The 24,205-nt window shown below is 41.0% G+C and overlaps 1 protein-coding gene across 1 annotated transcript; it reads left to right on the forward strand.

The window, feature by feature from the left end:
- Positions 1-302: 302 nt before the first annotated feature.
- Positions 303-12,497, forward strand: TMEM64 (transmembrane protein 64). Its single transcript, XM_054632858.2, has 3 exons — positions 303-1,220; positions 6,975-7,130; positions 9,820-12,497. The coding sequence occupies exons 1-3, from the start codon at positions 453-455 to the stop codon at positions 10,012-10,014; spliced, it is 1,119 nt and encodes a 372-aa protein (XP_054488833.2). The 5' UTR covers positions 303-452; the 3' UTR covers positions 10,015-12,497.
- The last annotated feature ends 11,708 nt before the right edge of the window (positions 12,498-24,205 follow it).

Raw genomic sequence — 24,205 nt, forward strand, 5'->3', positions numbered from 1 at the left:
GGGCTTGCCACATCGGCACCGCCGTTCCGAGAGGGCGCTTCCCGGAGCGGAGCGGGAGCCCAGCGCGGGGAGATGGAGCCGCGGTGCTGCCGCCGCCGCCGCCCCCCGGGACTCGCGCTCCGCCAGGGCCGCTGCTGCCGCTGCCGGGACGGAGAGAGCGGCCCCGCCGCCGTCTAACGCCGCAGCCCCGGCGGAGCGGCCGAGGCGGGAGGCGGCGCGGAGGCCTCCTCGGCCCCTCCGCCCGCCGGGCGGCGGCGAAGCGCGGCCCCCTCCTCCCCGCCCTCCCCGCCGCCGCTTCCCCGCCCCCGCCCGGCCCTTGGCCGGGCTCGGCAGCCGGGCCATGGCGGGGCGATGAGGGAACGGCCGCCCCTGCCCGCAGGCTGCGTGGGGAGGCGGGGAGCGAAGGGGCTGCGCGGCTCGGCGGCGCTGGAGCCGGGCGGCGGGGCGGGGGGATGCTGGGCGCGGGGGCCGCGGCGCTGCAGCTCCTCTCCCGGGCCGTGAAGCAGGCGGCGGCGCCGGGCGCCCGGCAGGACCTGGGCCGCTGGCTGTCCCGAGCCGCCGGGACGGCAGCGGGAGGCGGCGGCAGCGGAAACACCATCGGCTTCGTCCCGGCGGAGGCGGCGGGGGCCGGCGGGCTGCTGCTGGGGCCCTGCGCGGACCAGGACGGGCTGCCGCCCGCGGAGCTGCTGCTCTGCCAGCTGCCCGAGCCGGGCGGCGGCGGGCATGGGCTGGCCGAGGCCCGGGGCTGGCGCTGCTCCTGCTGCCTGCTGGGCACCTGCTGGTGCAAGAGCTGCCTCAGCCTGTGCGTCCTGGCCGCCGTCTGCTTCGCCTCGCTGGCCCTGGTGCGCCAGTACCTGCGGGACCTGCTGCTCTGGGCCGAGAGCCTGGACAGCCTGGCCGGCGTGCTGCTCTTCACCGTGGGCTTCATCGTCGTGTCCTTCCCATGCGGCTGGGGCTACATCCTGCTCAACGTGGCCGCGGGCTACCTCTACGGCTTCGTGCTGGGCATGGGGCTGATGGTGTTCGGCGTCCTCGTCGGCACCTGTGTCGCCCACGTGGCCTGCAGGCGGCTGTTGGCCCGCTGGGCACGGGCCAGGATCCAGGGCAGCGGGACGCTCAGTGCCATCGTCCGTGTCGTGGAGGGCGGCAGCGGCCTCAAGGTGGTGTTTCTGTCGCGGCTGACGCTGATCCCCTTCGGGCTGCAGAACGCCGTCTTCGCGGTGAGTCCCTGCCTGGGCTGTGCGGCCAAGGAAGACAGGTGCTGGAAGGATGTCTTTCGGTACAGTGGCTGCTCTTAGTGGTAGAGGTTGTCTCCTTTTCTGGGAACAAGCCGTGATTTCTCTCTCTTTTAACAACAGTAAAAACAACCCTCTCTGCCTGCTCTTCTGTGTATGCAGAGGGACACAGGCAGATTTTGAGATGCCTTGCTCATTGGCGTTGTGTTAGAGTTGGTCTCTTGTCCTTCAAAACCATATCCTGGTGTTAGAATCACCAAGGTGCCGCATAGCAAAATCTGTGGAGAGCTCAACAGTTATGATGTGTCTCTGCTTTTAAAGTGATCCACTTTAAAACATGGCAAGAGTCGAGGAAACCTCTTGCCAGGTCTTCCTAAACTACTTAATATACGTAATCATATTGGAAAAAAAGAAGTAGACAGATTAAAATTCTTTCTCGGTGTGGTTGGTGTTTGTACCACGCATCTGGCAAATCCATACAGGATGTTGTGTCCATGCACACAAGATAGGTTGCAGGTTTTGGGCAGAGCAGCATGTAGCCTCGGACCTGAAAAGGGACTGTATTCTGGAGTGGCACTGAAAGTTAGTGTAAACTTGAGTCTGGAAAAGGGTTAGTCTTGCTTTTCTTTCTACTTTTAGGTGAAGATTGGTACATTCATTTGGTCTCTGATCATCTTAAAGTAAAAAAGTAAAGAACATGGATGGTGGTTTTTTGAGTATTTTGCTGCTGATTACAATTTCAGACCCTCCTTTCTTCCTGAGTACTTTGTTTGAAGGATCTGGTTTTGGCTGTGTTATGCCTCAGTTGTATCTACTAACTTGGTGACATCAAAACAAAGCAAACCGGATTGTGAAATACTTCAAATGTTATCAGTAATTTGTATATTCTTTAATACAAGTGACTATCTAAACACGTTTTGGTCTGCCACTTTTTTATAGCCCACTCTATCTGCAGTCCTGATCCTGTACCTTTCCAAAGCATTTGCTTAATTTTGACAGAATCATGTAGCTGCAATTAGTAGGTCACCAAATACCAAATTTGTTTTTTAAGTAAAATTTAATCCATTCAATTTTGGGGTGTAACATCCACACCAAATATTTTAAATTGCTGTATATAAAAATGTGTGAACTGGAGCATTCATCTCCAGAGCTGTAATCTCTATCCATAAGAACTGTAGCAACTTGTAATTTCTTTTTAAAAAGTCCTTAACCATTTTCTTGTTAAGAATGAGAAACTGAACAGCTGAACCTTTGCTATTTTATTTGTTAACCTATATTTCTGCAGGCTTATATTACCTATATTACTGAAGGAGCTTAGACCTGTCCAGCTGGGAGAGCAGAGTCCCTTCTGGAGCCCAAGGTCCAGGTGCAGATGAAGCTTCTGCTGTGCTGTGACCCTCCTAAAGTGGGGAGAGCTGTTGTGCTCTGGTTGTTTACAGTTTTGGGAAGTCACTTGCAGTAGTCGGCAGATGATACAGAGTAGTATTGGATCTAAACAACAGACCAGAGAATTACCAAGTTTAAATTATTTCCTTCCTGGCATAACCCTTCTGTTGGAAACACAATTCAGCAGAGTATTCAGGCCAGTTCAATATTAAAATGATGCTGTAAATCATTGTGGTTTGTATTCTCCATATTCTGCAGGCTAAATAATTTTCTTTCCAAGTGGATGGTTTCAGTGTTAAAATAATAGATAGGAAATGAGATGAAACCAGATGCTTGAGTTATGCTAAGTAACTTGGATTTTTTGGCTAATTTTAGTTTGGTTATGTTTATTACTCCTGATTTACTGCTTTATAGCATAGTCAAATAATGCACAGTGTATACTCAATTTTTCACTCAGAACATTTAATATGAGCTACTAGATCACTGAAAAGTGATGCATACAAATCTAGGAATTTAAGACATTTTCTCATTTTGAGTCAAATTTAAGTTACGTAAAAAATACAGTTTTCTGCCTACACAGACCAAGCTGTCATTCCCTTGAAATCTCACTTATTTGAAAACTTAACGCTCGTTTTAAGTTTAAAATGCATTTCCCCATGCTAGCAACTTCAGCAATGAATTTTAAAAGGATTAATTTTTAAACAACAGTGAACTTAAGAAAAAGTACATATCTTTAACTTTCCAGTGGTCTGGTCTATGCATGTTTTCTGCGTGGATATTTTAAAGTAAACTGGAGATACCGAGAATACTTAAATGAGAGAGAAGGAAGGAAGTGACACATAAGATTTAGGGAAAGGCATAACCTTGATGTGAGCAGGGTCATCTGCAGGGCTGGGATTAAATGATTTCTACAAGCACTTGTTTGGTGGCATGTACCATCTGCTGAGGGCTTTCGGGAGGTTGACTTGTAGGGGGTGTAGAGAAAGATGGAAGAGCTTCTTAGGATTTGATTAGTGAGGGAATCATATCAATTGAAACAGCACAAGGAGAAAATTAACACAAATTCCTTAGTGTCTCACCAGCCCGACATGAACGTCTTGCTTCTTAAAAGGTCTTTCTGCTGGTAGAGGGGTGAGGTAACACATTTGCTTGCCTTTCTGGAATATAGCACTTGTTAACTGAAAGTATGTTTGTATTTCTCTTTTAAGTTTTGTTTAATTGTAACTCCTGATGCCAGAGTGGCCTGGGCTGCTGGGGCGGGTTTGAAAGTATGTTTGCCCATGCACAGCTCTCTCACCTTGCCAGCTCTGGAGTGTTTTGAAGGCAGGTGTGTAAGGAGGCCTGGTATGCAGGTTATCATCTCCTTCCCACGAGTTTGTTCTTGGAGTGAGATTTGTTCAGCCTGGTTATTTGCAGTGCCAGATGTAGGTTAGATAGGATTTCATACTTCCCCTCTCCTCTTTAAGGGGAATAGTACTTGAAAGAAATAATCTGATTTAAAAAATCTGAGTGTTCAAGTGGGTTCAGGAACCTCTGGGTTCAGAAATGCATACAATGAAGTCAGAGTTGAAGAAATGGTACCTGCTTTGCAAGAACATGCACACTACTTCCTCTGCTTGTTGGAAAGTTCACAGCTGTTTTTTGTTTTTTTTTCTATTACTGGGATTTTTTTTAGGGGGTGGTGTTGGCTATTTTTTGGGGGGGCAGGAAGAGGTGTCTCTGGGGGTTTTTGTTTTGGACTTTTTTTTTTTGAGGAAAAAAAGCACCAGTTATCCTTTGCCCTTGGTCACTAAGCCTACCTGATCTGAAACACAGGAATTTGTAAAGTGAGGGAAGAGAGATTGTGCTGCAATTCTTAAAGGCATTGCAGCCCCCAGCAAAGTCTTGACAGAAGCATTTATTCCTTGAAAGTGCTGAACCAAAGTTGTCAGCTGCAAAGAATGCACAAGAGTTCCATGGGACAAAGCCCATCCAAGGCTTAATGAGGGTGTGTGGGGGGATTCTGACTATTGTTATCAGTGTAATTAGGTAGTTCTTAATTGTATTTGAATACAATTTAAATGTGTTTCTGTTTTGGCCCATAACACAATTACATCCATCCTTACTTTGGGATTTCAGTGTTAATTTTTGCTGGCTTGAGCTTTCACCAGAAACTGAGCTGTGGTAGGCTCTGTTAGGCAGCCTGGCCATGCAGATACCAGTTTGGCAGTTCATAGAACAAGTAAAGTTCCTAGAAAGAAAAGTATGGAAAGCTGTAAGTTTTAGTGATGATTTATAAAGTTTCTTAGGCAGGGATGCTGCCCACTTCCTGTGCATTCTGGGGAAAGGGATACAACTTTTATTGATGATTTCTCAAGTTTCTTAGGCAGGGATGCTGCCCACTTCCTGTGCATTCTGGGGAAAGGGATACAACTTTTATTGATGATTTCTCAAGTTTCTTAGGCAGGGATGCTGCCCACTTCCTGTGCATTCTGGGGAAAGGGATACAACTGTAGCTCTAAACCTACAGTTCAATTAAAAGGACACGTCGAAAATTTTTTCACCCTCTCCTTAGCTTTCATTGCAGTGGAAAGCACAAGCTGCAATTAAGTGTATCCACTGGGGCATTCTCCCCTTCATTTGGAAGCAGTCTCTCTCATGACTCAGGAGGTCCAGTTGTTTCGGGACTCATCCAGGTGTGCAGCCATGTTGCTCTGCAACTGAAGTGTCCTTAATACATCTACAGAAATGAGAGAGGTGCCAAGAGTGTTAAAGCAATCTTTGGGAACTTTCCCAGCTCCATTAGATGTAGTGATAGTGTCCTACTTAGCAAATCTTTCCTCTGCTTAGTATTTCAGAAACTTTTAATAGCAGCTCCTTCATTCCCTTGGCAATATGGGAACTTTGGACTATGCATTCTTATTACGTGGCCCAGATTACAACAATGCTTAAAAAAGTCTTTTGAAAGTATTGGTCAAATGTGAAGTTCTGACATAATTATGTAATCCTTTTTCATTTTAAATCTAAATTAATCTTATCTAGAGAAGGAAATATAATATTTGTGGTGCTGGTATATATTTCAGTCTGTGGGAAGTATAATATGCAGTGTGAAGTTTGGAAATGGCTTATTGGATCTTGTTCCAGTGAATTATTTTTAATCTTTATGCTTCATTGCATTCTGCTCCTCCATTGCCCTTCCTCCCAAAAACTTTCCACTGATGGTAGTTAGAGCTCTGAGAATTCAGCACTGTGACTTTCACGGTAACTGAAGTTTATTTTAAGAATAGCATGATGAAATGAGTAACGTTGCTGCTATTCTTTGGTCTTCAACACTGTACAAAACTGGCAAGGTCAATAATTTCCATGTAGGCTCTCAGTGTTAGAGCTGTTCTTAATTAGATCTCTGTTATTATCAACTGAATTAATCTGGAAAATTTTTTGGACTGCTTGTTTTCAAAATCATTGTTTTCATACTCATTTTTAATCCAGTTTCCTCTTTTCTTTTTTCTTGTAAATATCTTTTGATCTCATGACACTTGCCTTTAATATTTCCTGATGGCTGCTGATGCTAATTTAGCTGGTACTGTGTACTTTGTTCCTGTGTAAGCTTCTACGTCCACCTATTGACACAGAACAGAAACCTCACAGCAAAGAGAAGAAGATACCAAAGTATTTCTTAGTGTTTTCTCCAGATAAATTAATAAAACCTATAGCTATGCATACTATTTGTTCACTAATTGAAGTGAGATGCAAAACACCTTTGGTAGACAATCTTAATGATACTCCTGTATATCAGTATAGATGTAGATGGGTATTGCTCATAGGGATCACTGAAAGACGTGTATCTTAGTAAGCTCATAACTTGCTCTGCGTAGACAAATTGTATCTGCCATTCTGTTCACCTGGATCATATTTAAAACAGTGACATTTTGAGCAATTACCTCTTGTATTATTTGCCATACGCATAAATGCAAGATAGATAGATTTTTGTGTTAGACTTTCACATTCGATAAAATCATTTCTTCTCACAATTAAATTCTCATAAATCCAAATCTACCTGTTCACCAGGTAGAAATAAATATCTTCAGTGAACAGGGTAATTGCACCCCTAGTTACTGACTGTTGCACAGAGATGTTGCATAATGTAAGGTGAAATCAAACTTAGTAACTTTAAAAAGGCCAGATGAAAACTAGATACATACTGTACCATTCTGTTATCTTCCCCTGTGTATGAATCAAAGTTTCAGTGAAGGAATGTAGAATATTCTTTAATGTTTTTGCAGGGATGGTTGTGGGAAGTGGTAGTCTGGTTGGTTGTACACATAGATTGTGTTGAAGCTGCTTTTGATTTCTTACTCTTTTTTTTAAACTCAGATTACAGATCTATCGCTACCCAACTACCTGATGGCTTCTTCACTTGGGCTGCTTCCTACTCAGCTCCTGAACTCGTACTTGGGCACTACCTTACGCACCATGGAGGACGTGATTGCAGAACAAAGTGTTAGTGGCTATTTTGTATTCGGTTTACAGGTCAGTTAAAATAACTGCTTTCATAGACCTTGGTAACAGTGCTGTCTGTCTCTCTGTGATTTCTGTTGATTGCTAGATACCCAGAAAAATGAGTTCCCAGTGTACTGATTTCTTTAGATTTAGTTTTATGCTCTGGGAAAAGTGTAATTCTCTCACACCTCACCATAACACAAAGCAGAACTTAAGCAGTGTTCTCTTTTTCTGATACAGTTTTCAGTAAGTTTTCTTCTCTTGCTGTCCTAGGGTGACTTTATGATGCTTGTATCCCCAGTATTCTGTTCTGTTTATGCTGGATATTAAGTTCTGCACATTTAAGACTGATTCTGAGAGCAAAGCGGGGGGGAAGGAAGGGCACAGTTTGTTTTTAGAGGCTGCACTTGCTCCCCGCAATTCTCTCTCATGGATTGTGTTGTCTGCAGCCCAGACAGCAGGAAAGAGCTCTCCTTTGCTTTTAGTTAGTTTTTTTTAGCTAGCTGAGGCAGAGAACTTCCTCAGATTATGGCTTTTCTTTTTCTTGGAACTGATTGGTCCTGTTCTGGACTGAAAATTCAGAAAAACACTTGCCTTCTAGGGTAACCTGCTGAATTTTAGACTTGTCAATCACCCCTACACAAAAGCATATGTGTGTGTAGACCCAGGACTTGTGCACTGTTCACCGTTAGCACTCAGCATACCCATGTTGCGTAAATATTAACGATATTAAAAATGCTGTAGAGTACAATTCCCCTAATGCCTAAATCAGAATATCCTAATTTTACAAGTGAGCAAATTAATGAGAAGTATATCAAGTACCTTTACATGACCTTAGCTCTTGAAATAATTTATCAGTAAATTTTGGGTATAAGCCTTAAGTGTGAGACCATTATGAGCATAGAGGTTATGGGTATTTCTGAATTATCTTATCTATTAAAACCTCCTCTGATGGTGACAGTACTTCAGGCTGTGTTTGACTAACAATTACCATGGTTTGCAGGCTTTCAGTAGGTACTGCAGTAATTTCAGTTTCTCAGTTTTTACAGTCATAAAGCTGATATTTAACAATGCTAACATAGAAAACTAAGTCTAGGACCATTTTAGACATACCTTCCTCCCTTGCCCCGAAATTTGTGCACTCTTAAATAGAACTATTTCTACTGAATAGAAATAGAAGCTATAGAATTTATAGCTTTCATGAAACATGGTTAAAATGCCTTTGTAAGTGTGGCGTAGATAGTCTTGATAAATCAAAGAGAAAATAAATGATTTCTTGATCAGCTGTTATTTTAGTCATGAAATGTTATTTCAGGGTAGTAGTTTTTAGTGGGCTTTTCCTTTTTTTTTCCCATTTATATATTTTTTTTTTTTAATTGACATTGACTCTCCTTTGCAGATTATATAGGTTGTAACATAAATGTTGCTCAGGTAAGTGGTAGCTGGGTAGCCTGAATGTTTTAAAAGGAGTGCTGACCTCTTTGAGACCAGTCCTTGGGACGTGACTGAATAACTGAAGGGGAGGCCTTTAGTAGAGAAATTATTTACATTCTCCCACTGTCTCTCAGGCTTCTGCTAAGTGCTTTGCCTGGGTGAGCTTTGATGGGACTTTGATTTAGTAAATAGCTCTGAAAATCCTTCACATTTCATGGTTGTCTATGTATATAAATATATTTTAAAAATTATTTATCTAGGGAAGTAGGTTACTGGTAGCAATATTTCTAAACCAAAGCAAATTTAAATATTTGGGTAAGCTTCTAGAATAGAAATTTTCCTATCTGTTCAAAAATCAGTGTGTATAATATTGTTGTGAATATTACATTAGCCAGCTTTTGAAATGTATAGCATAAATTGATGAGGAACGTCATTTAAACCCCAAGGGTAGTCAAGCACTGGAGCACAGTGCCCAAAGAACTGGTGAAATCTCTATTCTTTTACAGTTTTCAAGCCCTGATTGAACAAAAGTTCTGTTCTGATCTTACAGCCAGCCCTGCTCTGAGCAGCTGCTTGGGCTAGAGACTGCCAGGGTGCCATGCAGCTGCAGTTGTCCTGTGCTCATACTTGTCAGTTGTCTTAGTGATATTCCAGCACTGTCTGCCGTGCTGACAGGTGCTTTAAGCAATAGTACTCAATGTTAAAGAAAGCAGCCCTACAGTTAGTAATGAAGTTCAGGTTTTAGACTCAGAACTCTAGGTTCTGTTGTAAGTAATATAACTTCTTTGCCTTTTTGAAAGGAAGCTGCAGATTCCAGCTAGTTAATGTTCTTTTGAAAGGCAGAGGAACTTGCTTCTTTCAAAGGGATTCTCACCATGAGACACCTTGCTTTTTATTTGAAGATTTTATGTTTGTTTTTTTTCCTAAGGAGGATCTCAGCTAAAAACTTGACTGGTATTGTATTGAAGAGAGAAGGTGCAAGGATTGCTTTATAACATGTATAAGGAATTCAACAGAAAGAAAGAAACTTATCTTTTCAATGTATATAAATATTTTAAGCTCTGTGTGATGTCTATGTCCTACTATGCTGGTTACATTGTTACATATGCAGATTTAGAGCTACTCATGAGCTAAGTTCATCTCCCTTCCAGTGTCTTGCATGTGAAGCTTTGAGTCAACAGATGCCTTCATGAATCTTGACATTGACAGCTTTTTGTTTCATTCAGATCAGTTGTATTCATTCCCACAGCCTGTGGAGCCTACAACACTCTTGTTTTATTTGCAGATTGTCATAAGCATAGGACTCTCGTTTTATGTCGTTCACCGGGCTCAAGTGGAACTCAATGCAGCAATTGTAGCGTGTGAAATGGAAATGAAGACATCACTTGTTAAAGACACTCAGCCAAGCATCAATGGCTCAACCACATACTGCAACAAGAGGACAGTAGCATTCTCTGGAGGGGGTGTCAATATTGTGTGATTTCAAGTGTTAATGACTAAGTAAGGTTTTGTGAACCTGAGCTAGAAATATCTTGAACCTTGCCTAGAAATATCTATGGACAATTGAAATGGATTTTTAAAAAATTACAAGTGATTACAGGTTGTACTGTGGCACAAACCAACTGACCAGCTCTTTAATTGCACATGGGGTGACTTCTAGCAACATAAGGAAGATGGCAAAGTAACTTAAGATGTAAATGCAAATTTGGCTGCACCTTTGGTCATTTATTATGCCTGTCATGGCCTGTAATCTGCACTTTAAGTAGTTTTTTTTTCCTTTGCTCCTATAAACTGAGAAATGCTTCTATAAACAAAAAAGTAGCACAGAGGTAAATATTTTTCTGCTTAGCATTATTTATAAGGCTAAATAATTATATACAGTAGAATTTTATTACTGATAAAGGTGAATGAGAAAGTATACAATTCAATGTGTGTTATTCTTGAATGTGCTTTTGCTTAGGAATTGCTTCCAGAACTTGGAGTGTATTATTTAGCTAATGATGGGACCATTTGGCTTTTTCTTCATTTTTTTTTATTTAAAAAAATAGAACCCTGTATAAAGTTTTGGTTGAATGTATTTTTCTAAGTCATTACAAATGTTGCAGAGCCATGCAAATGTATTCATACAAGCTTAAATCCTACATTGTGGGACTGAAGTGCTCTTAAATTACATTTTAAGTTACACTGTGTAATATGCAAAGTACAAGGGAAAATACAGAAGTTGGATTGCAATGACTATTTGAATGACACTTAATTGGTTTTGCCACCTTGGTGATTGTAACAAAGGGCTGTTCCACATTAGTCCTATATATGATATTTTTAATTGTTTAAAGGATGAAGTTTTTCAGCTCACATGACTGCATATTGTAAGGCTTCTAGAACAGGGAGTTAAATCTCTGCTCTAAACAGAATGGTGGGATATTAGCAGTACTAATTTTACAAGAAGGTGGCCTTTATTTTGTAAGTGAATCCCCTCTCCCTTTAAAAAGCTTTAAAAATTCACTTTGGTTGGCACATCTTTTGTACTAGTTTTACATTTTTTAAAAGATGCAATCTATTACAAATTTCATTAGAGTGAAGAAATGAAAACTAGAGGTTCTCCTTGGAAAAAAGAAATAATCCAGTAATGGAGAGGACAGCAATGTCTCTGAGACTCAGGAATTCTGACTCCACTTTTGCAAGACAACACTATATTGGACACTGCTCCTTTTACGCCTGCTGTGGACTGTTTTTCACTGCATTAAATAGACTGGATAACCTGGTAGTAACTTGTGTGTGTGTCTAAAAGAAAAACAACAATAATGCCTGAACACAATGTTCTGTATGCGTGAGTTTCATGTAGATATACATACCAATGTTCAATGGCTCAAACACACGCAAGTCATCTGATACAAAAATAGAGTATGGCTTCTTTTGTAGTTATTTTGTGTGAGTTTTTAAGGATGCTTTCAGTCTTCAAAATTTTGTGTTATTTCCTAACTGTATGACTGTGCCTCCTTTTCGTAAGGTTGGTTGTAGGGTCCAAGCATTTTTGTCTTAAGAACAGTGGGTCTTCAAGGCCATTGGGAAGCAGAGATACGAGAGCCTCTGACAGCCTTACCGAGAGGACGTGCAGCACTCGCGTGACCGAACATCTGCACAGTCCTTCGTAGCGGGAGTTCCGTTTTGTTCCTCAAATACTTGTCCTTTGCAGATTGCTGTTCTTGGGTCCTGCAGCCTAAAGAACTGAGCTAGTCCAGTGAAAGCAACAAAGTTCAGATTGTCTCCTTTCTGTTGTTTAGGGGCTTGGTTTTGGTTTCTCTTTTGGTTGGGTTTTGTTTTGGTTTTTTTTGTTTGTTTTTGTTGGGTTTTTTCTTGTTTGTTTGTTTTTTTGTTTTTTTTGTTTTGGTTTCATTTGGTTTTGGGTTTAGTTTTGATTGGTTGGTTTTTGAAAAGGCAATCTGTATCTACCTGGAAGTGTTCATTTACACATCTCTGCCTCTGACAGCTCCTATGTGAAAACAAGAGAGCCAGATAACTTTTTGATGGCGTTATTTGTCATCATAGTATAATTGAGTCCTTTCTTAATTAAAGGTGTTTTTTTTGTTTGTTTCTTGTGAAGAACAGTCCTTCAGTGAACTGATCTGAACTTTGCTCTATCTTGCCAAATGAACAATAGTGTTTTGAAGAGGGTAGCTCTTTCTTTGCATTTTGTAACTAACTTAAGGTTGCATTGATTATTTGAAACATTTCCCAAATATGTATTTTGAAGTGCTTTTATTTCCATGACATTTTGTAACCAGAGTAACTTCACTATGTGAACACTTTTGTAGTATGGAATTAGTTCTTAAGACTTTTGCATTTTGCTTGATACTTGTAATATTTGTGTACAAGTTAATGGGAAATGTGCATTAAAAGGAACTTTTCTGTACCATGCCAATCATAATTTTATACAATAAATTCACTTAAATTTCTTTAAAGGAATATGTATTAAATGTTTAAATTGCTATGACTTAGTTGGAAAGAAGGTGCAGTGAAGTCTCATCTTTATGCAGCCATACAAAGATAATTGTCTGCATCAAAGGAGAAACAAGTTAGAATTTAAGGATTAATTTCTTGGGTGGGGAGTTACTGACAAGGGAAATAGACTCAATTTTTATTTTCATTTAAATAAATACATGCTTAATTCTATTAGGTACTTTAAAGGTTTGGTATTTGCAGCTGCTTTTTTAATAGAAGAATAAGCATACATGTGCTTATGAGAAACATACTACAAAACTGCAAGAGGATTGACATTTCTGAACATAATAGTAGCAGAAGTGATGTAATTATTTTTTTAAGATGGGCTCCCTACCTAGTCTAGTTAAAACCCACAAAGGTATGAATCTAGTTTAAACAGTATGTGGCAAGTCACCTTCAAGAATATTTTCTGGGTTGTCATGATGGTGACATTTCTGCTTTTTGTATATGAAAGATACCTAAAGGGCAGGTCATGAAGAAAGACTCTCAGCTGCATGGCACCAGTTTTTCTTCTGCCTTGTGGTAAGTGCAATTGTGCAGTAAAATTTAACTCTAGACTAAGCATCTGTGAGAAAATCCTTTTTTTTAGTCCCAGAGCTTTATATACTATTCTCATACTTATTTTTGCTCAACAACTTGGGCAAGCATTGCTGAGGCCAAGTTTGAAAAATGGAAAGCTGCTCTTACATTGTGTGTGGCTTTTGTCCCATACTGGATCCTTTGTGTTCATTTTCAGCTTTCCACCGGAGGCTGATACAGTTTGGATTTTGACTGAGATAACTGGAGTCATCAATTGTCTTGCAAATAATCTAGGATAAGATGCTTAAGATGAAATATAAGAGTTCCCATTCACACTGTGGTCATTTTTAATGGTGCAAGTAAAGAACGTGGGTAGCTCTGTGACAGGCTTTCTCACAGTAATTCAAAGCTGGCACTAGTCCTGTCTGTGTAATGATGGTTTGGGCATGAGGGGATACAAATCGATTGCAGAAGTGGAGCTGATGCAAATTCTGGCTGTGCTGTGCAAAGCAGCTTGTCTCTGTGCTCTCCAGTCCTGCAGAATTAGTGATGTGCCTGGCAGCACAGGGGCAATGAGTCTAACAAATTCTCTCTTCAGGGACATTAGCATTTGTCTTGCACTGCCCTGCTGTATTGATTTTTAATTTATATTAATTTATTAGTGATAAGTAGCAAGAAGCTGAGTCTGCGGTGTCAATCCTGTCCCTTTCCCACTACAATATATTATCCTGGTGTATTGCTAAACTTAAAATTACATTTTAATGAAGTCCTAAGTTCATTAGTGTAAGTTAAGTCCTCCTTGCTAGCCAAGTGACTAATATGTAGTTGGTTGGCTCTGGATTCTCAATTCATTTGGGAAGTTAGCTGGGCCTGATTTGATGTTGTGAGGGTGAAAAGTCCTCTAACTTTCCTTCTAATTATTTAGAGCTTCAGATGCATTGCTAAGGAAATTGACAGAACAGGCTTAATGTACTGGAGGTTTTGCTTTTAGAGCAAAAGTCATTAGCAAGATAGTGGAAGGGTTTGTTCTGCCTGATTCTGAGACTTGAATATTAGGTGCCATCCTTTTTGGAAGACAGTGTTTCCAAGATGTAGCCCACATAAGCTTATGTCAGTCGAGGTAATAAAGGACTGTAAAACTTGGATATTCAGTTAGTGTGACGAGTCTTTTTACATCATGCAATCTCCAGCCCAGCACAGTTTGGCATTGGTGACTGTAGTGCATTGCTTCCCATCGCTCTTCTGCAGGAGGAGGAATTTAGAGAGCTACAAGTTGTTCAAGCTGAAGGGGAAATTATCATCTGGGCACAGTGGACACTGTTTGAAGAGTTAGATTAACCATAATGTTGCCAGACCTTTGAATACACCTACGTGCCTTGGTTTTGTAATTGCCACATCCTTTGGCAACTTCTGCTTCTTACCAGCTGGGGTAGCCTGGCCTAGGGGCAGGTCAACATTTTCTCTTCTAGAGAATTCTAGCATGCTTTGACTTTTAGACCTCTTAACTTCTGAAATAATCTTCTGCTGACTTTTCTGTAAATTAGAAAGGCTTAGTTTGTCCTAATAACAGGGTAAGATCACCTGGGATACAAATCTGTGTACCAAGTGGTGTTCCTGCCTGTGTGTGAGCTCCCTTTGCTGAATGTGAGGTGTTTCCCTCTGTTCCCTGTAAGCTGCAACTGTTTCCCTTAAAGTCTGTAGGTGGGTGGGTGGGTGGGAGGAAGGACGGAAAGGCCTGTGGTGATGAACTGTTCTAATACCAAATTTTCACTGTGCTTTAGAAACTTGATTGCTTAAGATCACAAATATTCTCCATTTAATGTGAGAAATGGTAGGTGGTGAGGGGAATAGACTAATGAATTCTCTGATTTTTGTGAGGGAGTAGGAATTTGCTTGAATAGATTATGAAGTACCCAGATGATAGAGGGTTGTTTTCGGTTGGACTTTTGGGGGTGGAGAGGGATGGGGGTGGTACTACTGGAAGTAAATAACACTGAAATGGCAACAGTATGAAGCTTTAAACCTTGACTTTTTTGACTGTTCCAGGTGTCTTTTACAGTTATGGGGGACAGAGCCTCAGAAGAAGCTGGGGTAAACACTCAAAGAGTGTTTCTCGGATTCTGGAGAGCTGCTGGATGCACACCTCTGCCTCCAGGACCTGCTTTTTTAATTTGAGCTAGAGAGGTGCAAACCAGAAGTAATGGCTAGATCTCATTAAAAGTGGAACATTTATTGCTGCCCTTTTGATGTCTTATGCAGCAGCAGCACATGGCAGATGGTTTGCCTGCCTGAAAGGCTTCCTTTTTGCCTTGCTCTGCTTTGCCTGGCACAGGTGGTGGCTGGGGGAGGAAGAGCTGTGCACTTGCCATTTGCTTTTCCACCAGCTGGGGAGGCAGAGATTGCTGAGCTGAAGCCAGAGGTTGCTCTGTCTTTCATCCCCAAACCCCTACGAGTAACTTCCTTTCCCTGTGATCTAAAAAAAAAAAAGTTACAAAACCAAACCAAAATAAATGATAATTTAAAAAAGCCCCCAAACACTGCCACCCAAGAAAGCTTCAGAACTGGTAAAATTCATACCAGTAAATTAATATTCTATATATTCTCCCATGGATGCATATTGAGGTACAAAATTATGCTTTTTCTGTTCAGACAGCTGTAGTAATCTCTTCCACTTTCAGCAGCTCCTGTGTGAGGTTCTGCAGTCAGTGAGCTTTGAGGGACCAGTGCTGTGGTAGCTGTGCAGGCATTTCCTTGCAGCTAACACTGGACAGAATCACTGATTTCCACCCATTCTCTCGTGGTGCTGAATTTCAGGGTTTCACAGCTGTGGAAACCATATGCAGCTCCAAGGTCATATAGATTGGGTGCTTTACAAGCATTTTGTGTTGTATTTGTGTTGTGTTCTGTGGGAAGGCTGCAGTGGTTGGAACACGATGTGTGTCTTTCCAGGTCTTAGGCAGAGCACAGTTGATTTTTGTGCAGTGAGTTGAAATGTTTTTCTCTGACTCTAGCATGACTCTTTCCCCCTGCCCCCAGGGCAGCCACAGCAGTTTCTCAGATGTTGTATGGTTATCATTTGGTTTGCAGGCAAATAGAGGACTCTGCTATGTATACATGCTGGTCCATCATTAAGCAGGTTTTTTTTTGGTGGTTGTCTCCTTTCAGCTGAGGAATCTATCCATCTTTTTTCCACCTACTTCGCTCAGTCTAATGACAGACATTCGTCTTGTAATGGATGCTTCCTTTAATTAATTTGGGTATGGTAGTGTTCTTTCAAACAAGCTTGGAGGTGGGAAAATGGCAGGGTCTGGAGAAATAACTCTGGACTCTTCAGAGCCCTGGCATTTGCAATGGAGAAAAGTCTTGTAGTAATGAGTTTCAAAAATGTTTCCATAAAGAAGCATTTTGAGAATTTAAAATTTAGAGGAGGAAGGGGAAAGTTGCAATTAGTGAAAAGAATATTAGTATACTTAGCAAGAGGTAAAAACCCTGGCAGCTATAATTAGAGGACTTTATTCTCTCCTTTTCAGTGAGTCATTGAAGAAAGAATGGATTAAATGTATTTTTTAATCCTTTTTACTTGTTAAAACCTGAATAGGAAAAGGAAGGGGAGTCACAGGAGAATGTATTAACAATGCAGAAAATGCAGACTTGTACAGATTACTGAATACTAACCTTGAGACAAGGCAGATACTTGCTTTTTTAAGTGGCAGGTATGTTGGTACGAGTCTACTTTTCTTCATTATATCTGCTCTGATAAACAGAGGTTAAAAAGTAACCATGTAGTGAAGCATGGGTAGATTTGTATCACATGTATTATATTCTCTTGAGGAAAAGTCCTTGAGTATTCAGTCTTTGGAGTTATTGCAGAGCAGAAGTATCTGGTGGTGTTCTCTTCCTATGCTCCACATTGTATAGGAAGTGTCTCAGAATTGGCCAAATGTGTAGCTGTGATAATGTGGCATAAGCCTTAGCAAATAATCCCTCCCCCTTAGCAGCAACTCTAACCAGCTTAGAACTTGATAAAGGAGATGCACCTGCACTTTCTGGTAATGGATATCATTGGCCATAATGATATTTACAATGTTTGAGGTACCTCTGATGGAAGCCCTTTACAGGTGCACTGTGTGATTACATTTACCTAAATAAGAGATGAGTTTTCTCCTAAAAAAAAAACAAAACCAAAACCCAAACAAAACAAAACTACCTCTTATTTTCCCCTATATTTAAGAATTAACATAAGCAAGCTGGGAACTTCTGCCTTGAACAAATGAGATCATTTTGACCAGCTGAAGCTCCAGAAGAGCAGTTTGCTTCCAGGTTTTAGCATTATAGAGTAATGAAGATTGGAAAGGATATCTAGTCTAGCCCTTGCTGAGTTAGATCTGCTCTCCTGAGGGCAATATAGGGTTGAGGCTTAAATATCTCCAAGGGTGGAGGATCCAGAGGCCTGGGTGACCTGGTCCAATCTTTGACCAACCTTATGGTGAAAGAATTTTTCCTCATACTTTCTTGTGGTTGCAGTTTGCGTCCATTGCTTCTGTTACTGAACACCTCTGGGAAGATTATGACTCTGTCTTCTCTTCCTGCCCATTAGGTAGTCAAAGACAGCAACTGAGTGGAAGCTGGGGGCTACAACTCCCTCAGAGGCACTTCTGCTATGGAGGAGCCCAGCAGGAATGAGCAGGAGATGCTGGTGGGAGGCTGGTGCTGGGGGCTTGGGTACTGCAACAAGGAAAGAGAACAGAGGTGCAAAAGGTCATGTTCTTACATTCAGCCCTGCAGGTCAAAGAAATGCACAATTCCTTGGATTTGTTGTTTCTCTGTGATTGAAATGATATGCATGCACTTGAATATTTATGTTGCAAAAGAGTTATTTGTGCATGAAGATCACTGATGAGGAGAAAGGCATCTCCAAACACTGACCTGGCTAAGTTATAGCTGGAGAACAAAGAGAATATGACATGCCAATGACATCTCAGACTAATTTTGTTTTATTCTGCTGCTGAATATGCATTTTTGCCATTTCATGCAGTAGCTTCTTAGACACATCCTCAAAACTTGTATTTTTGAATTGTTGCATTTAAATGCTTAAATTATCTATTGTATATGGTTTGATTCCAAGTTTTTCTCTTAAATACCATGGTAATTATTAAAGTGTACTTTTCAAAGTGTCAGATTAAAGTAATATTGGTAAAAATGATACCAGCATATCAGCTATTCAGAGCAGAGTGTTTTTCTTCCTAGAGGTATCTGCAATAATGACAATTAAGACAAATGTCCAAACACTTGCAAATAAATGTTTTAAGTACAGTGAAATTACTGTGAGTCATTTTCAGATTCATGCTGCCTTGGCAACTGTTTTATTTTTCCTATTTTGTACTGGTAGTGGGTATTTAACTGTAGCAGGGCAACAGTCAATGCTGTCAATACAAGAGAAGGAACTAATTTGTCTGAATTTATCAAAGAAGTCCTGTTATGTATAACAAGTATTAGATACCCAGAAAACAGTTTCTCTAAAGTAGCTTTGTGCCTAAAAGATGCCTGAAGCCATGTGCTAAGGGTCTCCAAAGCATTTCAGCACCAATTCCACTGAACACTTCTGATGTTTTCCAGTGCTTTTAAGGGCCCTTTTGTGACCTGCTGCATCTGTATTACTCAGTCCAGAGTTTGGAGAGGCACAAGAGGATCAGAATGGGAGTGCTGTGGTGTCTTCTGCAAAGCAGCAATTCCCTGATCCTGATTCCCACTGATTTCTGAACTTGTCAGCTTTAGGGGATCTTCACTTGTGATGAATCAAGATACTGTGATAAATGTGTCATGCCTCTTGGAGAGGTACAGTCTCTTGTTAAGTTGCCTCAGGCATGCTTCCCTCTAGTTTGGACAAAGGAATTAGAATTTTATCTGCTTTTCTTGAAATCTTGCTGAACCCTAGTCTACCTAGATGTCATCTAAATGCAGACTGCAGAACAAGCTCAGAAGTACATTAAAATAAATCACAAATGAAGGTTGTGGCTGTATTGAAATATTAGACAGTGAACCAGACCTGCTCCCTACCATCACCTTAAATTCCTCAACTTAAATCATGTGTAGGTTGTTAGCTGGAGCTGCAATGCAATTCAAAGCAAAAGCACTGCTTGCTATATATGGTTTCACTTTGCTCTAGAGATCCCTCAGCATATGTCTGAGATGATCCTGAAGAAAGTAGTGCTGACACATTTTGCTTGTACTCTTTGTACTACATACAGGAAGAGAGAGGAGGCGTGGAACAAAGAGGTCAGGAAACTGGTTGCTCTCATATATATATGTATACACATACATATATATATATATATACACACATATATGACTATATATATTCATATATATATTTATATGTATACATATATGACTGCAGATTAAACAGGCTCACAGCTTTGTGATCTCAGGCACACAGACATTCTGGACTTCAGAGTCCATTTCTTCTTAATCTGAACAAAGTACCTCAGCAATAGTGCAGGTTCAATCTATAAAACAATTTTGCACACAGGGTTTTGTGGGACGCTGTGTCTGTGTGCTTGCAGGTCAAAAACCACTTCTCAAAATCTCATGCTTGCAAAACCAGCCTAAAAGTCTGGTCTCAGAGAGTCATTTTGTGAAGCTAACTCTGAGATGCTGCACTAGTTCATTGCAGGGAGGAACGCCAAGAAGCCATGCTGCTAATTCAGAAGTCTGCTGCTTGCACGAATATTCTTCTGCTGCCATTTGGAAAAGATGAAATTTTGCAATAAAAAATTAGTATCAATAAGGAAGGTTTATTATCTTGTGTCAATATTATTACAATATTAACTTCTCATTGATTCCAAGAACTCTGTGTTATATTTAGATTTGTGTCCTCTGATGTATACTTAACAGTTTCAGGATTTAATAATAAATTAAAATACAGATGGCACCCACACTGGAACTAGATGGATTATCTCATTGTAAGATACTGGAACTGGAGAAGATAAAAGCAAAACTAGTTGTATTTTATAATTTCAGTATAATTTAATCTTATATAAATTTAAGGTTTTATACCAGTATGTTCATACATATGCATTAAATATGCATAATCATATGCATTAAATCTCTAGCTCTTACTTAAGTAATCTCCAACTTTCTTAAAGGCTTAAGAATATACTTAGATGAAAAAATCAGTATGCTAAATATTTCAGACTGGAGGGATGAGAGAGAACTCCCCCACTGTATCTGACATCCTCCCCTTGCTCTGGTTAACCAAAAAAAACCCCCTAATTTTCCAAGTGTATTCATGTGTTAACGGGTTTTAGATTTCAAAATTCTAATAGAATGCAGAAAAACTGCTTAAAACTTTCCCTTTTCAGTCATCTTCGTAGGTGGCAAATAAAATCACATACTTAGTCAATATTAATAATTAATAAAAAAGAGTAATAGAAAATAGTCCTCTGTCACTGCCTTCATCTATCCTCTCCTTTGAATACATGGAGAAAATTCCAGGTAGCATTTCTGGAAAATTTTAAAGTCTCACTTAAAAATAATTGAGGTCTGAACTCAGCAGAGAGGTCTGTATAGCAAGGTAAGTTCCTGCATGGTCACAGAGCAATGGCTAAATAAAGTAGTGCAGTATGCCCCAAAGAAAAGTCTTTTCTTAATTGGTACATTAAATTAAACATTTTTACTCATTTTACTATTAGAATAATATTCACTGGAGAAGACTGCTTACAAAATTATAAAAATATATGGTGTTACATTGTAGTTTACAGAAAGTAAACTCTGTCAATCTCTTGAAGAACAGTATGTTATAGTCTAGATCAGAATAAATAAAAGAAAAATGCTCACTGAAAATATAAGGAAGTTTTTAGGTGGCATGGAAGCAGACAGGCGGCTTTTTGTACAGCACTTATTTTGAACATCTTTCTCTTTCCCCTTTTCCTATTCTCAAAATGGATTCTTTGTATTGGCAAGGTCAATATCTGGTTTTATGTGTGGGGTTTTTTGTTGGTTTTGGGGTTTTTTTGGTTTTTTTTTTTTTGTTTTGTTTTTTTTTTTTTGGTTTTTTAAAGGATAATGATTTCTGAGGGTTAGGAATCTTTAAAAACTCCCGTGACAGCAAGAGTTGTTCCCATCTCTTCAGTGGAGCTTCTCCTCTGGCAGTTTGTTTTCCTTTTGTAATGCTGTTTGCCTGGCTTTTTACTTGAAGCAGGAGAAAAGGCAAAGATCTGGTCTGCTGCCACATGCACATTTGCCTGTAACAAGAAAACAACCTGATTCAAGACTGACAGTGGGGGTTTATTAAAGGGGTGGCTTTGGGATAGAAAACTGCTTTATATTTTATCTGTATTCGTTATATTAGCTTGACCTCTTTGTGTGCACATCAGTAATCATTTCTGTTTAGAATTAAAAAGAAAACTCTGTGTCTTGTTAGGAGCTTCCTTATATTGATAACCGAGTTTGCTACTTAACAGGAGAGATTGATTAGTGTGCTCAGGATGAAGAGTTAGAGTACACAGTTTGTAGTCTCCCTGACTGCCTCTACCCAAAGAGGGATTTGTGCAGGAAAATACATAATTATTGACCTTGTGGTCTGTGGCATATGAAAGAGAGAGAGAGAAAGAAAGAGGAAGGAAGGAAAGGAAGGAAGGAAGGAAGGAAGGAAGGAAGGAAGGAAGGAAGGAAGGAAGGAAGGAAGGAAGGAAGGAAGGAAGGAAGGAAGGAAGGAAGGAAGGAAGGAAGGAAGGAAGGAAGGAAGGAAGGAAGGAAGGAAGGAAGGAAGGAAGGAAGGAAGGGCAGGTTGTGAATGGCAGGGTGGGGGCACAGGGAGAGAGTGACAGGGGTTAGGTGGAAACATATCACCTTTCCAGGGGTCCTAATGACAGCTCACAGCTTCCCTCCATCTGGTTTTCTTGGTGCTGAGTCCCTCACCAAAAAGTATGGAATCTCAGGGGTTAATGTACGTTTTGGCCAGGTGGGAATGCCCACCTGCCTCCTCTGGGGAGGGCAAGTTTGACACTGTCCCTTGCAACACTGTGGATCCATTGCAGGGCTCTGGTGCAGGGTCTGGGGACCCCTTTGGGGGTGTCTTGGATGGGCCATGATGTCCCTCTGTCCTTGATGTGGAGGCAGCTTGTCCCGGGGTGAAGGGGCCCCAGAGCTGAGCTCTGCACAGAGCAGAGGGTGGGTGTTCACTGCCTCTGAGCAGAGGCTTTTCCACCACACACCCAAAACCTCTCCTCCTCCCACCAGGGTCTGTTCCAGCCTGGCAGCTCATAGCCCTGGGGCTCTGGTCTCACCCGAAGGTGCTGAGCTTGATTCCTCTGAGAATGTGTTCTTCTTCCCCAGCCCAGACCTGAGGCATTTTGTTCTCTTCAGAGTTCAGGGCCTCAGTCAGGGCCTATTCAGTGTGTGGTGGTCTTCTCTGCAGCTTTTATACAGCTTTGCTGTAATAAACAATTTAAATTATAACATTCAGTCTCTGACACAGTCCCATGGTAATTCTTATGATAAAACCACACTCAGATACTCTTTTTAATGCTGACTAATTCTTTATGTCTCAAAATGTCTTACTGCTCAGGGTGCTTCAAAAATTCACATTCCCACAAAATTAAGATGGGTTTATCTACAAGAAAGGAGGCCCATCCTTCTGGGGAAAGAAGGGTGGACCCACAATAAATGCTGTGCTGAAGAAAGCAAATCTGAGGTTGAGTCTCTCGTGTTTTGGGAGAAGTGTCTCTCAGTTTTTGTTCCTCATCTATAAATAGAGATTATTTCTGTTCTCTTGTGCACTTGTGCTGTGTGCTTGTGGCAGTGTGGTCTTGTTCACAGCGTGAACATCTACAGACCCACTTTGGAGGGATTCTGTAGCTGTGGGAGGACTCCAGGCACTGTATGAATTATGAAAAATAATAACAGGTACACAGAGATCTCTAGATGACAGGGATTTGGTGATTTTCAATTCCTTAGAATATATAGAAGAAAACTCTGGAGAATAAGGATTATATTTATGTTTTATTCCTTCAGTGTGCAAGGAACCTTCTCTGTTTTTAAGGAAAGCATTAATGCTAGATATTAACCTATGACAAAATGACTTGTAACAGCAGGGATCTAAACTCACATAAAAGGATGGGGGAATGCTTGTTTAGTCCAGCATGACTGTGATTTGGTCTCTGTGTTTGTACATAGAATGTAATCACTGGCCTACAGTTCTGCAGCACTGCAATCCTGCAGAAATATGGTATTTGTACTGCCTCAGGAAGGAGATACCAGCTCTAAATGTGTGCTATGAAATATTCAGCACGCCTTGCTACTGCAGGGAGTTTGAAAGGCTCGCTGCTAACGCTGGGGTTACAGTGCCTCGTTAGATTTTGCACTCAATACGGTTTGTGCCAGATGAGGACGCCACATGGACAGCTGATGTCTGTCAGGAGTGGCTTGGGGACCTAGAGTGCTGAGTAAAGGTAATTGAAAGAGTAATTAGATTCTAATTAGTAGCTGTTAAGGCATCTGCTTTCTCTAGCTTGTTTTTCCTTGCAGTATTGTGCAGTCTTCCTGTGTGACAACCCAAAACCAGATTTAATAAGTGCTGTGTGATTCAGATGATGAAGCTTCACAGTTCCACGTTTTGTTGACTTTTTGCAAACAAAAGTATTTTGAGTTTTGGCTGTAACACAAAACCCACATAATGAACAGTGTCAGCCATGTGTACAGCAGAATGCACATTGATGGTACTAACACCTCTCACATTGTTTTAAACAGTCACAGGAATATGAAGGGAAAATGCAAACAGCTGTCCCAGCCTGCCTGGTTTCCTGCTGTCAAAGCTCATGGTGTGTGCTCTGTGGCACAAGGTACATTTCCTGCTGTAAAAGCTCACAGTGTGTGCTCTCTGGTACTCTCTGCAGGCCTAGCTCAGTACTATCTCTCTGGCCCTTTTCTGACCTTTCTGCACATGCCATGGTACTAATTGTTCCTGTAAGATGCTGGTTGGTTTCAAATATCTCTGGACTTAATGCAGGTGAAGCAACCACTGTGGGAGGTCAGATCCACTGTTACAGTATTACCTGGGCATGTTGTGTACAGACACTGCAAACTCCAGTGCCTGAAGAAACAGGGTCTCTTTGTGCTTATAGATGAGAAATTTCTTATGTAAAACGCATACC

The sequence above is a fragment of the Agelaius phoeniceus genome, chromosome 1 (genome assembly GCF_051311805.1).
Source record: "Agelaius phoeniceus isolate bAgePho1 chromosome 1, bAgePho1.hap1, whole genome shotgun sequence".
Taxonomy (NCBI): Eukaryota; Metazoa; Chordata; class Aves; order Passeriformes; family Icteridae; genus Agelaius; species Agelaius phoeniceus.

Coding starts and splice junctions, on each gene's coding strand:
- TMEM64 (XM_054632858.2), top strand. CDS start 453: ATGCTGGGCGCGGGGGCCGCGGCGCTGCAGCTCCTCTCCCGGGCCGTG. Junction 1,221..6,974: donor TGCAGAACGCCGTCTTCGCG/GTGAGTCCCTGC, acceptor TTTTAAACTCAG/ATTACAGATCTATCGCTACC. Junction 7,131..9,819: donor ATTTTGTATTCGGTTTACAG/GTCAGTTAAAAT, acceptor TTTTATTTGCAG/ATTGTCATAAGCATAGGACT.